Source organism: Pelobates fuscus, chromosome 4 (genome assembly GCF_036172605.1).
Source record: "Pelobates fuscus isolate aPelFus1 chromosome 4, aPelFus1.pri, whole genome shotgun sequence".
Taxonomy (NCBI): Eukaryota; Metazoa; Chordata; class Amphibia; order Anura; family Pelobatidae; genus Pelobates; species Pelobates fuscus.
The window spans coordinates 313,618,390-313,632,525 of record NC_086320.1 but is presented as its reverse complement, the minus strand read 5'-3'; the positions used below and the strand labels follow the sequence as shown (position 1 = coordinate 313,632,525).

General features: G+C 43.7%; 1 protein-coding gene across 2 annotated transcripts in view; it reads right to left on the bottom strand.

Moving 5' to 3' along the window:
- TBC1D5 (TBC1 domain family member 5) overlaps positions 1-14,136 on the bottom strand; it is a 571,110-nt gene that overhangs the window by 332,908 nt on the left and 224,066 nt on the right. For both annotated transcript variants that reach the window (XM_063452310.1, XM_063452309.1), the window contains exon 5: positions 4,772-4,835. In XM_063452310.1, coding sequence (XP_063308380.1) covers positions 4,772-4,835 — 64 coding nt within the window. The remainder of the gene's footprint in view (positions 1-4,771; positions 4,836-14,136) is intronic.

Here is a 14,136-nt window from a genome sequence, read left to right as displayed (position 1 = left end):
CAGTCACTTTGGGTCTTTCTCACCCCCAGCCACTTTGTGTCTTTCTCACCCCCAGCCACTTTGTGTCTTTCTCACCCCCAGCCACTTTGTGTCTTTCTCACCCCACAGTCACGTTGTGTCTCTCTCACCCCACAGTCACTTTGTGTCTTTCTCACCCCCCAGTCACTTTGTGTCTTTCTCACCCGCCCCAGTCACTTTGTGTCTTTCTCACCCGCCCCAGTCACTTTGTGTCTTTCTCACCCCCAGTCACTTTGTGTCTTTCTCACCCCCCAGTCACTTTGTGTCTTTCTCACTCCCCAGTCACTTTGTGTCTTTCTCACCCCCCAGTCACTTTGTGTCTTTCTCACCCCCCAGTAACTTTGTGTCTTTCTCACCCCCCAGTCACTTTGTGTCTTTCTCACCCCCCAGTCACTTTGTGTCTTTCTCACCCCCCAGTAACTTTGTGTCTTTCTCACCCCCCAGTCACTTTGTGTCTTTCTCACCCCCCAGTCACTTTGTGTATCTCTTTCTCCCTCCAGCCCCTTGACATATCTCAGTGGCTGAGATTGTCTGTTGATGGCCCCATATAGCTTAGTTAAGAGAGCTTATTCAGAGAGTAGATAGGTAGCGGGTCCCAGTGGAACACATTTAAAAGGACAAGGCACTAATGGCACCACTACAGTGGGAGGTGTAGAATAGGGTGAAAACAATGTATGTAACATTCAAGTTGTGTAATATGTATTCTTAAAAACAAAAACAACTGAATTAAGAATAGAATAATAAGAATGCTGATTTAGAGTCAAACATAAAAAACAGCATTCGTTGCAGTGAGTGCATGTACAAGACAGAACTAAAATGGTGGCACCAAATCATCCTAGATCAGTTCTAGGGCTGCAGCAATTCATAAGTGGGCAAGAGAGTAAGCAGGGAAAAAACTGCAAGTGCACTGTTACCTCTACTAGACACCAAAAACATAGTGGATATCATAGCAGAGGCTTACTGAAGATCAATAGCTGTAAGTCCTCATAGATATGCAATGTGGTTACAATGGTGTATCCCAAGTGTGTCACGAAAACGTAGAATTCAAACATATATCATATCAACAAAATGACAACTGCAACGTTTCAGATCAAAAATAGCCTTTAGAAACATATTTTAAGTGTTATGTACCAGACTGAATGCAGTCTTAGAATATGTATTTGTTAAGTGATTATTGAGTTTAACACTATGATTTCCAAAATTGTGAAAAATAAATAAAATGAATAAGTAAATTTGGTTAGAAGTGTGCTGCATATTGTTCTAGTGCAGGGGTAGGCAACCTTCGTCACTCTAGATGTTGTGGACTACATCCCCCATAATGTTCTTACACCCATAATGCTAGCAAAGCATCATGGGAGGAGTAGTCCAAAACATCTGGAGTGCCGAAGGTTGCCTATCCCTGTTCTAGTGAGACTACAAGTATATGTGAAGCCATCAATGAAGGAAAAAAGTAAAAGTCCCTCAAAAAAATGTTCTCTTGGTCCATATAAGATTAGGAACCGCTGTTCCAGAATACCAATGAACCACTGCTCAAGAATGTATTATTGGCATTTGCTGTTTAGGAAAACACAGGGGACAGGTGATCAGCTTACACCCAAATTATTGAAGGACACACTTTGATCGTCATAGCCTTTGGATGGCTACATAGATTTGGAAGACAAGCACTGGTAAACCCATAAAAACCAAGTATGTCTGAGTATACCTGTACAGCACATGATATAGAACTTATGTAAACCTACATATTTCTGTCTGTCATTGAGACTTTTACAGATGAAAGGGTACAATTATTTCTGGGGTCCACCTATTTTAATACAGATATATGTATATGGATATAATTTGTATAAAATATTAATAATATTACGTAAGACATACGTTAGTTCATGTGAATATTGCTTACATTCAGCAACTGAACCCAAATGCTCATTTGGTCTCTTTGTGCTATTTGGATCCTGGTTATCGCATGAACGGTAAAATGTCCAACTAGGAAACCCCCACTAAGACACGCAAAAATGTATTGATCTCAGTAACATAATAATACCATTGTTAAGGATAGGATCGCCGTTTTAATAAGAAAGAAAAAGACTATTGGTAAGCACAATAAATGTAACATTAATTTTTCAATGTTTGAAATGCACAGATTTATAACTTCAATTTAGTGGTGTGTTAACTATTTAAAATGTAACTATCAGAGCCTCTAGTGGTCCATAAAGATAATTTTCTTTAGAATTGTTTTATTTACCACTAATCAATGCATTACACAGGGAAAAGGGATGGATGAAAATACCAATAAAAATAGTTTGTGTTTTTCCTCCCTGCTTGAAAAGCATCAGTTTCCATAACAGCATGTAACACTCCAGTGTGTTGTGTTTTCCCTGTCCAATCAGCCGTTGCTGGTAGTCAAACATTTATTTATAGTATTTGTTGCATTTAAAACAAAGCCTACTTTTGGGTTCCGTTGCTCAAACCTGACACTTTTACAAAGAAGCTAGGATGATGTTAAAGCAGTGTTTTCATAGAACATACGAGACAGGATTAAAAGTCAGAAGACAAACAAAAGTTTCATTTTTTGTCTGGATTTATTTTTATTTAGTTTATATTTCACTCAAAGATACATGGTGAGGTGTGTTTGTACATGGAAGACACATAATGATGATTAATATATTATAGGCAAGTAATGCCTTTAAAAGGGTTACTTTAACCCCTTAAGGACCAAACTTCTGGAATAAAAGGGAATCATGACATGTCACACATGTCGTGTGTCCTTAAGGGGTTAAAGGACCACTCTAGGCACCCAGACCACTTCAGCTTAATGAGGTGGTCTGGGTGCCAGGTCCTTCTAGGGTTAACCCATTTTTTCATAAACATAGCAGTTTCAGAGAAACTGCTATGTTTATGAATGGGTTAAGCCTTCCCCCTATGTCCTCTAGTGGCTGTCTCATTGACAGCCGCTAGAGGCGCTTGCGTGCTTCTCACTGTGATTTTCACTGTGAGAGCACGCCAGCGTCCATAGGAAAGCATTATGAATGCTTTCCTATGTGACCGGCTGAATGCGCGCGCAGCTCTTGCCGCGCGTGCGCATTCAGCCGACGGGGAGGAGAAGAGGCGGATCGGAGGAGGAGAGCAGGAGGAGATCTCTCCGCCCAGCGCTGGAAAAAGGTAAGATTTAACCCCTTTACCCTTTCCAGAGCCGGGCGGGAGGGGGTCCCTGAGGGTGGGGGCACCCTCAGGGCACTCTAGTGCCAGGAAAACAAGTATGTTTTCCTGGCACTAGAGTGGTCCTTTAACCCTTTGGAGGAAGGGAACCTTTCTAGTGAAATAAGCCCTATTGGATACTATGGAGAAGGCACCACTCCTCCATTTGTAGTTAAACCCGCGTGGGTCTGCCGGCGCTGACTCTGACCCCGATCCGCCTACTTAGTGATATCATCAATCTCATGGGAAAACTTTGTATTGGCTGAAATCAGCAAGGAGGCAGGGACAAACACTGTTTTGGTCAATTAGCACCTCCTCATAGAGATGCATTGAATCAATGCATCTCTATGAGGAAAATTCAGCATCTCCATGCAGAGCGTGGAGACGCTGAACAGCAGTGCTGCCTACTGTGCAGCACTGCATCAGAAAGCTCCTCTAGTAGCCATCTGAGGAGTAGCCACTGGAGGTGTCCCTAGGCGGCAATGTAAACTCTGCATTTTAAATGAAAAGGCAGTGTTTGCACGAAAATGCCTGAAGAGAATGATTATATTCACCAGAACAACTACATTACTGGGACATTCATGTCCCTATGCTGTCCAAATATGTACAAGGTTAGGGACCAAGAGGTGAATACTGCATTTTCTCCATTATAGAATTCTAACAAGCATGTCAAACTCAAAGGCTAACATGGGCCAAATAAACAAGGTTTAAGGTTTAAGTGGGCCGCAAAAAAACAAGGTTTATTTAAAAAAGTACAGTATATAAAAAAAAAATTGGCCTAACTGACACTGGCCAATCAGCAGCTCCACGGTGAGCGTTCAGCGCCTCCATGCAGACACAATGCAATACGCTGTCCCCACCCCCACTCTAGTACACTGCCTCCATCTAATACACTGCCCACCCACGCTCCACTCTTATACACTGCCATGTCCCCACGCTCTAATACACTGCCCCCCAATCTAAAACACAGCCAACGGCAGCCCCGCCCCCTCCCTAATACACTTACCCCCCTCCCTCCACTCTAATACCCTGCCACCTCCCCCCAATTTAATACACTGCCCCTTAATCTAACACACTGCCCTCCCTCCCCCAATTTAAAACACTGCGCACCCTCCCACCACTCTAACACACAGCCCCCTACCTCTCCCAATTTAATACACTGGCAACCCCCTTCGCCCCAATTTAATACACTCCCCAATTTAACACGGGCCGCAAAGATAGTCATTGTGGGCCGTAAGTTTTACATGCTTGTTCTAACACATGGCCATTAAAATCCAACCTGGGCAGTGGGGATAAGATAAGAATGCTTGGGGCAGTTTACAGACAGGAAACCAGCAGAACTGAACTATGGTACGCTCAGCCAGCCATAATGGGTGCCATGGTCCAGAAAAGCTTTAGTGCCAAAGATTAGCCATTATTGCAATAGACGACTAATGTATCTTTATTTGAGACAGTTCAAAATATATATATATATATATATATATATATATATATATATATATATATATATATATATATAACTTGTTATAACAAGACTTAATTTGACATTACAGTTTGTTACCTGTAGGATATAAAGATTTGTTCTGTCTCAGAAACAGGGTTTTTCCTTATTTCAGGTGATAGACCTGTAAAAACAAAACGAAGAAAACACAAATTACATATGAGAGATGAAAATTACAATACTAATATTTACAATTGTATTGTACATGAAGTGGTTAAAACAGATGACTCATAATTAACAGGTTGTTGAACCATTTCATTGCGATGGATTAAAAAGGAGGGTGGCCTCATATAAAAAAAAAAAGCCAGCTTTGTAATAAAAGGGATTTAAATGTATATTAAAGAATTAGCAATTGGCATCACAATGTTGTCCTGGTACAGCAAGGGTACATTCTGAATTGGAGAAGAAGAAAAAAAAAAAAAGGTCGTAGCAATGATTGACAGGGAACCAAGATGTGACTTTACTTTCCCAATCTCACACACAGCATATTTACTAAATAATGGTGAAATCAACACAATAAAAAAAAAAAAATCTAGGAAGCAAACATTCCCTGGTTTAGCTAATCCTAATGCTATGATGATATCATGAGATTTATTAATCTGTAGAAGACTCCATTTAATAAAACAAGATAGTGACATTAGGTGAATTTATATATTTTTGTGAAAGGAACACTATAGTCACCTAAATTACTTTAGCTAAATAAAGCAGTTTTAGTGTATAGATCATTCCCCTGCAATTTCACTGCTCAATTCACTGTCATTTAGGAGTTAAATCACTTTGTTTGTGTTTATGCAGCCCTAGCCACACCTCCCCTGGCTATGATTGACAGAGCCTGCATGAAAAAAAAACTGGTTTCACTTTCAAACAGATGTAATTTACCTCAAATAATTGTATCTCAATCTCTAAATTGAACTTTAATCACATACAGGAGAATCTTGCAGGGTCTAGCAAGCTATTAACATAGCAGGGGATACGAAAATCTTAATTAAACAGAACTTGCAATAAAGAAAGCCCAAATATGGCTCTCTTTACAGGAAGTGTTTATGGAAGGCTGTGCAAGTCACATGCAGGGAGGTGTGACTAGGGTTCATAAACAAAGGGATTTAACTCCTAAATGGCAGAGGATTGAGCAGTGAGGCTGCAGGGGCATGTTCTATACACCAAAACTGCTTCATTAAGCTAAAGTTGTTCAGGTGACTATAGTGTCCCTTTAAACTATTGTCAATTGTCTTGATAGGGAGTAACAAAGATATATTAATTTGCAAAGAAGTTGAGGGATCCTTGCATAAGAATATAATAAAGAAAAAAGCAGACCTTGCAGCATTAAAGCGGCACTGTCATGCCGAATCCCGTTTTTTTTTTAACCCCCCTCCCGCCTCCACTACATCCAATCGACCCCCTAGTCACCCCCAAATGCCCCTAAGCCCCCCACATTACCTCTTTTTAATTCTTTATCTTCTGCCCCGATCTTTATTCAGGGCGCCGCCATCTTTGTGTGGGTAGGTGAAGTCCCTGTGGGACACGTCATCTACCCACACTCACAGACTGTGAGATTCCCGCACATGCCCAGTGAAACACCTGGACATGCGAAAGGGAATTTCACCTATTCATTCATTCATCAGACAGACGAATGAATGAATAGAAAAAATCAGATGAACAAACTAACACTGTGTATCAGTGTTAGTTTGTTCGTTCAGTTTATTACAAGGAGGGAGCTACCGGCGTGCAGCTCCCTCCTTGTAATATGTAACTATAGAAGCGGCAGGGAGCAGTGCTCCTCGCCACTTCCTAAGCCCCCCATGTCCCCCCCCCCTCACTCTATGGGGGTCAATATGACCCCCATAATAGCACAAGGGAGATTAAAATCTTCCCAATACCCCTACTCGCTATACCGCGAGTAGGGGCATGTCCACTAAACAGTGAGCAGCCTGTGGCTGCTCACTGTAAAAAAAAAAAAAAATGGTAATAAGTAGGTCCCCCCCCCCCCCCCCCGGCCCCCACCCCTGCGCGGTGGGTGGGGGCCCTAATAAAACAATAAGGGGGGGGGGACCTATTGTCCTCCCCCCCGGCCCCCACCCCTGCGCGGTGGGTGGGGGCCCTAATAAAACAATAAGGGGGGGGGGGACCTACTGTCCTCCCCCCCTGGCCCCCACCCCTGAGCGGTGGGTGGGGGCCCTAATAAAACAATAAGGGGGGGGACCTACTGTCCTCCCCCCCTGGCCCCCACCCCTGCGCGGTGGGTGGGGGCCCTAATAAAAACAATAAGGGGGGGGGACCTACTGTCCTCCCCCCCGGCCCCCACCCCTGAGCGGTGGGTGGGGGCCCTAATAAAACAATAAGGGGGGGGGGACCTATTGTCCTCCCCCCCTGGCCCCCACCCCTGCGCGGTGGGTGGGGGCCCTATTAAAAACAATAAGGGGGGGGACCTATTGTCCTCCCCCCCGGCCCCCACCCCTGCGCGGTGGGTGGGGGCCCTAATAAAACAATAAGGGGGGGGACCTACTGTCCTCCCCCCCTGGCCCCCACCCCTGAGCGGTGGGTGGGGGCCCTAATAAAAACAATAAGGGGGGGGGGGACCTACTGTCCTCCCCCCCGGCCCCCACCCCTGAGCGGTGGGTGGGGGCCCTAATAAAACAATAAGGGGGGGGGACCTACTGTCCTCCCCCCCTGGCCCCCACCCCTGAGCGGTGGGTGGGGGCCCTAATAAAAACAATAAGGGGGGGGGGACCTACTGTCCTCCCCCCCGGCCCCCACCCCTGAGCGGTGGGTGGGGGCCCTAATAAAACAATAAGGGGGGGGGACCTACTGTCCTCCCCCCCTGGCCCCCACCCCTGAGCGGTGGGTGGGGGCCCTAATAAAAACAATAAGGGGGGGGGGGACCTACTGTCCTCCCCCCCGGCCCCCACCCCTGAGCGGTGGGTGGGGGCCCTAATAAACAATAAGGGGGGGGGACCTACTGTCCTCCCCCCTAGCCCCCACCCCTGCGCGGTGGGTGGGGGCCCTAAAAGAACCCCCCCATCAAGGTGACTAGGGGTCCCAAGCCCCTAGTCACCCCCCACCCAAAACATTCTATCCACTACCTACCCCCCTCACCCTAAAAATAGTGAGGGGGGAATAAAATAACTAACCTGTAAAAAAAAAAAAAAATAAACTTACCATTTGACGTCTTCTTTTTTCTAAATTCTTCTTACTTCAGCCCCCCAAAAGGCCAAATAAAAATCCATAAACCCGTCGCACTTTAAAAAAAAAAAAAAAAAAAAAAACCGAGCGCAAACAAAAATTAATCCATCTTCACCCATGGAGGGCACGCCGCGTACTGAGCTCCGCAGGGCGGGTCAAGGCTTATAAAGCCTTGCCCCGCCCTGCAATTAGGCTTAGAACACAATGATTGGTTGGTTTAAGCCAATCAGAGTGCTCTGTGTCATTTTACACAGCGTGGGAAAATTCAAAAGAACTTTCCCACGCTGTGTAAAATGACAGATCACTGTGATTGGATGGTTTTCAAGCCATCCAATCACAGTGCTCTGTGTCATTTTACAAGCGTGGGAAAATTCCAAAGAACTTTCCCACGCTTGTAAAATGACACAGAGCAGTGTGATTGGATGGATTTCAAGCCATCCAATCACAGTGCTCTGTGTCATTTTACACAGCGTGGGAAAATTGAACTTTCCCACGCTGTGTAAAATGACACAGAGCACTGTGATTGGATGGTTTGAAATCCATCCAATCACACTGCTCTGTGTCATTTTACAAGCGTGGGAAAGTTCTTTGGAATTTTCCCACGCTTGTAAAATGACACAGAGCACTGTGATTGGATGGCTTGAAAACCATCCAATCACAGTGATCTGTCATTTTACACAGCGTGGGAAAGTTCTTTTGAATTTTCCCACGCTGTGTAAAATGACACAGAGCACTCTGATTGGCTTAAACCAACCAATCATTGTGTTCTAAGCCTAATTGCAGGGCGGGGCAAGGCTTTATAAGCCGTGACCCGCCCTGCGGAGCTCAGTACGCGGCGTGCCCTCCATGGGTGAAGATGGATTAATTTTTGTTTGCGCTCGGGTTTTTTTTTTTTTTTTTTTTAAAGTGCGACGGGTTTATGGATTTTTATTTGGCCTTTTGGGGGGCTGAAGTAAGAAGAATTTAGAAAAAAGAAGACGTCAAATGGCAAGTTTAATTTTTTTTTTTTTTTTTACAGGTTAGTTATTTTATTCCCCCCTCACTATTTTTAGGGTGAGGGGGGTAGGTAGGGGATAGAATGTTTTGGGTGGGGGGTGACTAGGGGCTTGGGACCCCTAGTCACCTTGATGGGGGGGGGGGGTTCTTTTAGGGCCCCCACCCACCGCGCAGGGGTGGGGGCTAGGGGGGAGGACAGTAGGTCCCCCCCCCTTATTGTTTATTAGGGCCCCCACCCACCGCTCAGGGGTGGGGGCCGGGGGGGAGGACAGTAGGTCCCCCCCCCTTATTGTTTTTATTAGGGCCCCCACCCACCGCTCAGGGGTGGGGGCCGGGGGGAGGACAGTAGGTCCCCCCCCCCTTATTGTTTTTATTAGGGCCCCCACCCACCGCTCAGGGGTGGGGGCCAGGGGGGGAGGACAGTAGGTCCCCCCCCCTTATTGTTTTATTAGGGCCCCCACCCACCGCTCAGGGGTGGGGGCCAGGGGGGAGGACAATAGGTCCCCCCCCTTATTGTTTTATTAGGGCCCCCACCCACCGCTCAGGGGTGGGGGCCGGGGGGGAGGACAGTAGGTCCCCCCCCCCCTTATTGTTTTTATTAGGGCCCCCACCCACCGCTCAGGGGTGGGGGCCAGGGGGGGAGGACAGTAGGTCCCCCCCCCTTATTGTTTTATTAGGGCCCCCACCCACCGCTCAGGGGTGGGGGCCGGGGGGGAGGACAGTAGGTCCCCCCCCCCCTTATTGTTTTATTAGGGCCCCCACCCACCGCGCAGGGGTGGGGGCCGGGGGGGGAGGACAGTAGGTCCCCCCCCCCCTTATTGTTTTATTAGGGCCCCCACCCACCGCGCAGGGGTGGGGGCCGGGGGGGAGGACAGTAGGTCCCCCCCCTTATTGTTTTATTAGGGCACCCACCCACCGCGCAGGGGTGGGGGCCAGGGGGGGAGGACAGTAGGTCCCCCCCCCCCTTATTGTTTTATTAGGGCCCCCACCCACCGCGCAGGGGTGGGGGCCAGGGGGGGAGGACAGTAGGTCCCCCCCCCCTTATTGTTTTATTAGGGCCCCCCCCCAATCTTTAACCCCCGCGCAGGGGAGGGGGGGTGTTTATTAGTTGTTGTTTTTTTTTGTTTTTTTTTACAGTGAGCAGCCGCAGGCTGCTCACTGCTTACTAGACATGCCCCTACTCGCGGTATAGCGAGTAGGGGCATATTATTTACTAATACTAAGTAATTTTTACTTCGTATTAGTAAAGTTGGCTGAAAGACCAATTCAGGTCTTTCAGCCTTTTAGTAGATAGCTCCCTGATACCGTGGGAATTAGGGAGTTATCTACTAAGCGGCTGCAAGATGCAGCCGCGGCAATGAATAGGATCGGAGTTTCATTCATTAGAATGAAATTCCGATACAAACAAAGTACCGAATTGCATCCTAACACCAATGGAGAAACAGTGCTCATTCTGTTAGGATGCAATTCGGCAGTTTTGCCGGCGTTCTGTCTAAGTGACAGGACGTTCGGCAATACTGACAGGAAGCATTGTGGGAACTGGGAGGAAAGCTAGGGATCATGGGAAAATTGCTCTGACCAGCGGAAATGAAGCACACTTTGCTCCTCCGCTGGTCAGAGCTGGTCAAGCGGAGGAATCCCATAAGACAAAGAGTCCCTACTTTGTCTTATGGTTTTAAAGAAAACTAAAGAAGACAGGAAGAAAAGAAGAACAGATCCTGAGAGAGGGGGAGAAGAGGAAGAGATTGAGGAAAGGTAAGTTCGGCATGACAGTGCCGCTTTAAGTGCTTACGTGAAGCTACTGACATTGTAAATCACAATATATTCTAATATATCACACCAAGAAAATAATGAAGCTTGTTATATCTGTATATTAATAGGTTTGTGCTTCATATAATTGTCTTAAAATTCACGGTTTGGGTTATTTAGCATGTACCCTATGGCATTTCTAAGTAGAACGTGTGAAAGACAGGGAATTACTGGTAGATTAATGCCCTGTAATACCGGCAATCAGATTTCCAGATTATTTAATAGAAAGCATTTTAGCCTATAACTAAAATGAGAGGTTGATTAAGTTTGACAACAGACTGGAGTTGCAATACAGCTGCGGGTTTGAATTTCGGAAAACAAATGAATTCAATATGGAAAATGTGGATGCCATAAAACAAATGGCACATTGTCTCCTAATATCAGAAAATGGGCTTTTATTGGAGGAATATGGGGTTTTTATTGGAGGAGCATGTGATTTGGTTGCCTGTAGATTTATGTCTGAGATCGTGCATAGAGAATAATTTCAAAACCAAAACATTTGCACAAACGAATCCCATATGTGCTGCAATGTTTTCATTATGATATATTGATGCAATAATTTATGGGCAGCATATAAATGGCCAATGCAATAAATATAAATCATAAATAAACATAGTGGTTACGGCTTAATGACTGCAGCACTCGGATACCAACTAAGTTGCCCAAAAGGAACATCTAACAAGCAATACCAGCAATGCATTTCTAATTCTTTACATCTATTGCACGCTGTGTCTCTCTGTAATCAGTAAACGTGCTAAGAATTAGAACGGATATGGTGTTTACATTTATTTTTGTGTTCAGCGTTATAACATGTCTTGTAATAATATTTCCAGAAGAACTAAATGCAATAGAAAATGCTCCAGAATCTCAGTGAATGATCTACACAGAGAACAGGAGTCTCCACTGGCATCCACCTACATTTTCACGCCTAAAGCATTCCCAGTGATCAAAAAGCATTGTATTGAGTTACATGTATACAGGAAAGCAATAGGTCAATAATGGCTTCGTAGAAATGAAGTACCTATTGATAACCAATTTATTAAGTGGCGGGCACTAAGTACATCCAAAGTAGGTGTTCATTGTTCCTATGAAATAACCTTTAAAATCTTGATGCAATTTTCTATGATGTCCCTTAAATTCCTTAACCATGAATGTCAAATCCCTTTGTGCCTCAATTTCCATTATTGTGGTCCATTACAAGGTCATGGGCCATCTCGGTAATCATATGATATAAAAAGTGCTAGCATTTAAAGGGACACTATAGGCACCCAGACCACTTCACCCCATTGAAGTGGTCTGGGTGCATTGTCCCAGGTCCCTTAACCCTTCAAAGTTAATTATTGCAGTTTTTAATAAACTGAAATCATTACCTTTGAGGGTTAACTCCACCTCTGGTGGTTGTCTACCAGACAGCCACTAGAGGGACTTCTGGGTCGTTAGGCAACTTTTGGTCGCCTGACGCTGGACGTTCACCCGCTATGCATGAGGACATCTAGCGCCATGTAAAACCCCATAGGAAAGCATTATACATGCTCTTCTATGAGGGAAGTATTAATGCGAGTGCGGGCAACGCTTTGTTTTCCTGGCACTACAGTTTCCCTTTAAAGTGCACCTGTCATACCTAACATAGTTTGCAGAATTATGCACTAGACTAGAATTGTAATAAATCAGTCATAATTGGAAGATTTAAGGTTAAAATAGATAAGATGTGACTGTAACGGATTGAGGAATTTTTCCAAATCGACTGCTTTTGCATCAATTCTGTGATTTGGATTTTAATTCACTTCTATTCAGATTTTATTGATTAGCCGTGTTTGTTTCTCTTAACTGAAAACAAATCAGCTATTTCAGCCATAGATTGTATTACATTTGGCAAAGTGTTAAATTAACCAAATCTCTGTTTTTTTATTTGTCTAGCCCTCCTATTCCAGAGTAAATTGCAACCAAAACCATCAAGTAAATTACCTTAACTATACTTTCCATCATTTTTTTTCCCCTAATAAAAGAAACATTTGTCATTTTTTTATCATCAAGCTACCATTCAGCAGGAGCTATTTTCAATGATGCGCTGCGATGCGTTCGAAAATAGTATGGACTCATTCTGCTCAATGTGGTTTTTAAAGTTATATATATAAAAAAACAAAACAAAACAAAAAAAACAAAAACAAAAGTACAATGCAGGACATTTAATAGTCTAAATAATATAAGCCAAATTAAACTGTCAGAATTTGCTGAAGAACATTCAGTGCTTAATGTACAAACCCATCAGTTCTTGAATTTCCTAGGCATTACTGCAATAGTATCAGAATAACAGTAAAGGGCACATGCAGTCATCATGATTCCTGCCCCAAATAATTTAGACTCTGTATTCAGGCCTGGGCTTCCCACTGTGTGTGTGCATGCGCATGCGTGTGCCTATAAACTCGCAGTGTGCAATATACAGTATACATTCCCTCTGTACCTCTATTTCAGATGATATTTTGTTTTCGGATACCCCTCAAGTTTGGATAATTTACAGTCTTGTATAACAAAAGATAAATGAATAAAATAGATATAGCACAGTTTTGCCCAATACAATTGATTCCAAATGAAACATAATTGAAGTACATTCATTAAAAGCTGCAAAAGAAAATGTACTTGTACATTAATGACAAGCTGTATAATTCATGGGACCTCGAACGTTTTTGTTTTTTTTCTTTAGTTGATATATAATTTACATTTATTGGGGTGTTTTATCATGACACAGTTCATTAACACATACTAACCAATGTATCAGGCGAATATAAGAATAGCAATGTTGCACATAATCTGGTACAGAAAACACAGAGAAAAAAATAATAGATATGTTTATGTAAAATGTTTTAACAACCCTTTTCTTTGCAATCAGGAAGTGGGAATTATAAGAGAATTATATTAGAATAGTACAAATTAAGTTAATGTAACCAATTGCATATTGTAAAAATAAGTATGGCAAATTATGCTATTTTTTTTCCTTTCTTGTTATTACGACCTTTTCGTATTTAAGCTGCCTATTTAGACTTTATATCTCAGAAGGTACAACAGGTAGTCATAATTATAGTCCTGCGCTAATTATAGAACTTTGACTACAAAGAAATGAGTCTTAATTATTGAATGCTCCATGGCAGCTAATAACTGGTTAGCGAAAGCATGGCAATGATTATTATAGGTTACAGACTAGAAAGATACGAGCACAGAAACTCCTGCATTAAGTCTGCTACACATCTGGGATGGTTTACTTAGATAAGAGGACAGAAAGCCATGGGAATGGAGATTTAACCATGTCAGTGCCAGAGAAGCAAAAGCATTACAAAGCATTAAAACATATCTACAGGGTTATTCACTAAACACCGGGTTTTGTCCAAATAACCAAAATCTGGTGAAAAGAACAGAATTCCAACCACATTTGCTATATATATATA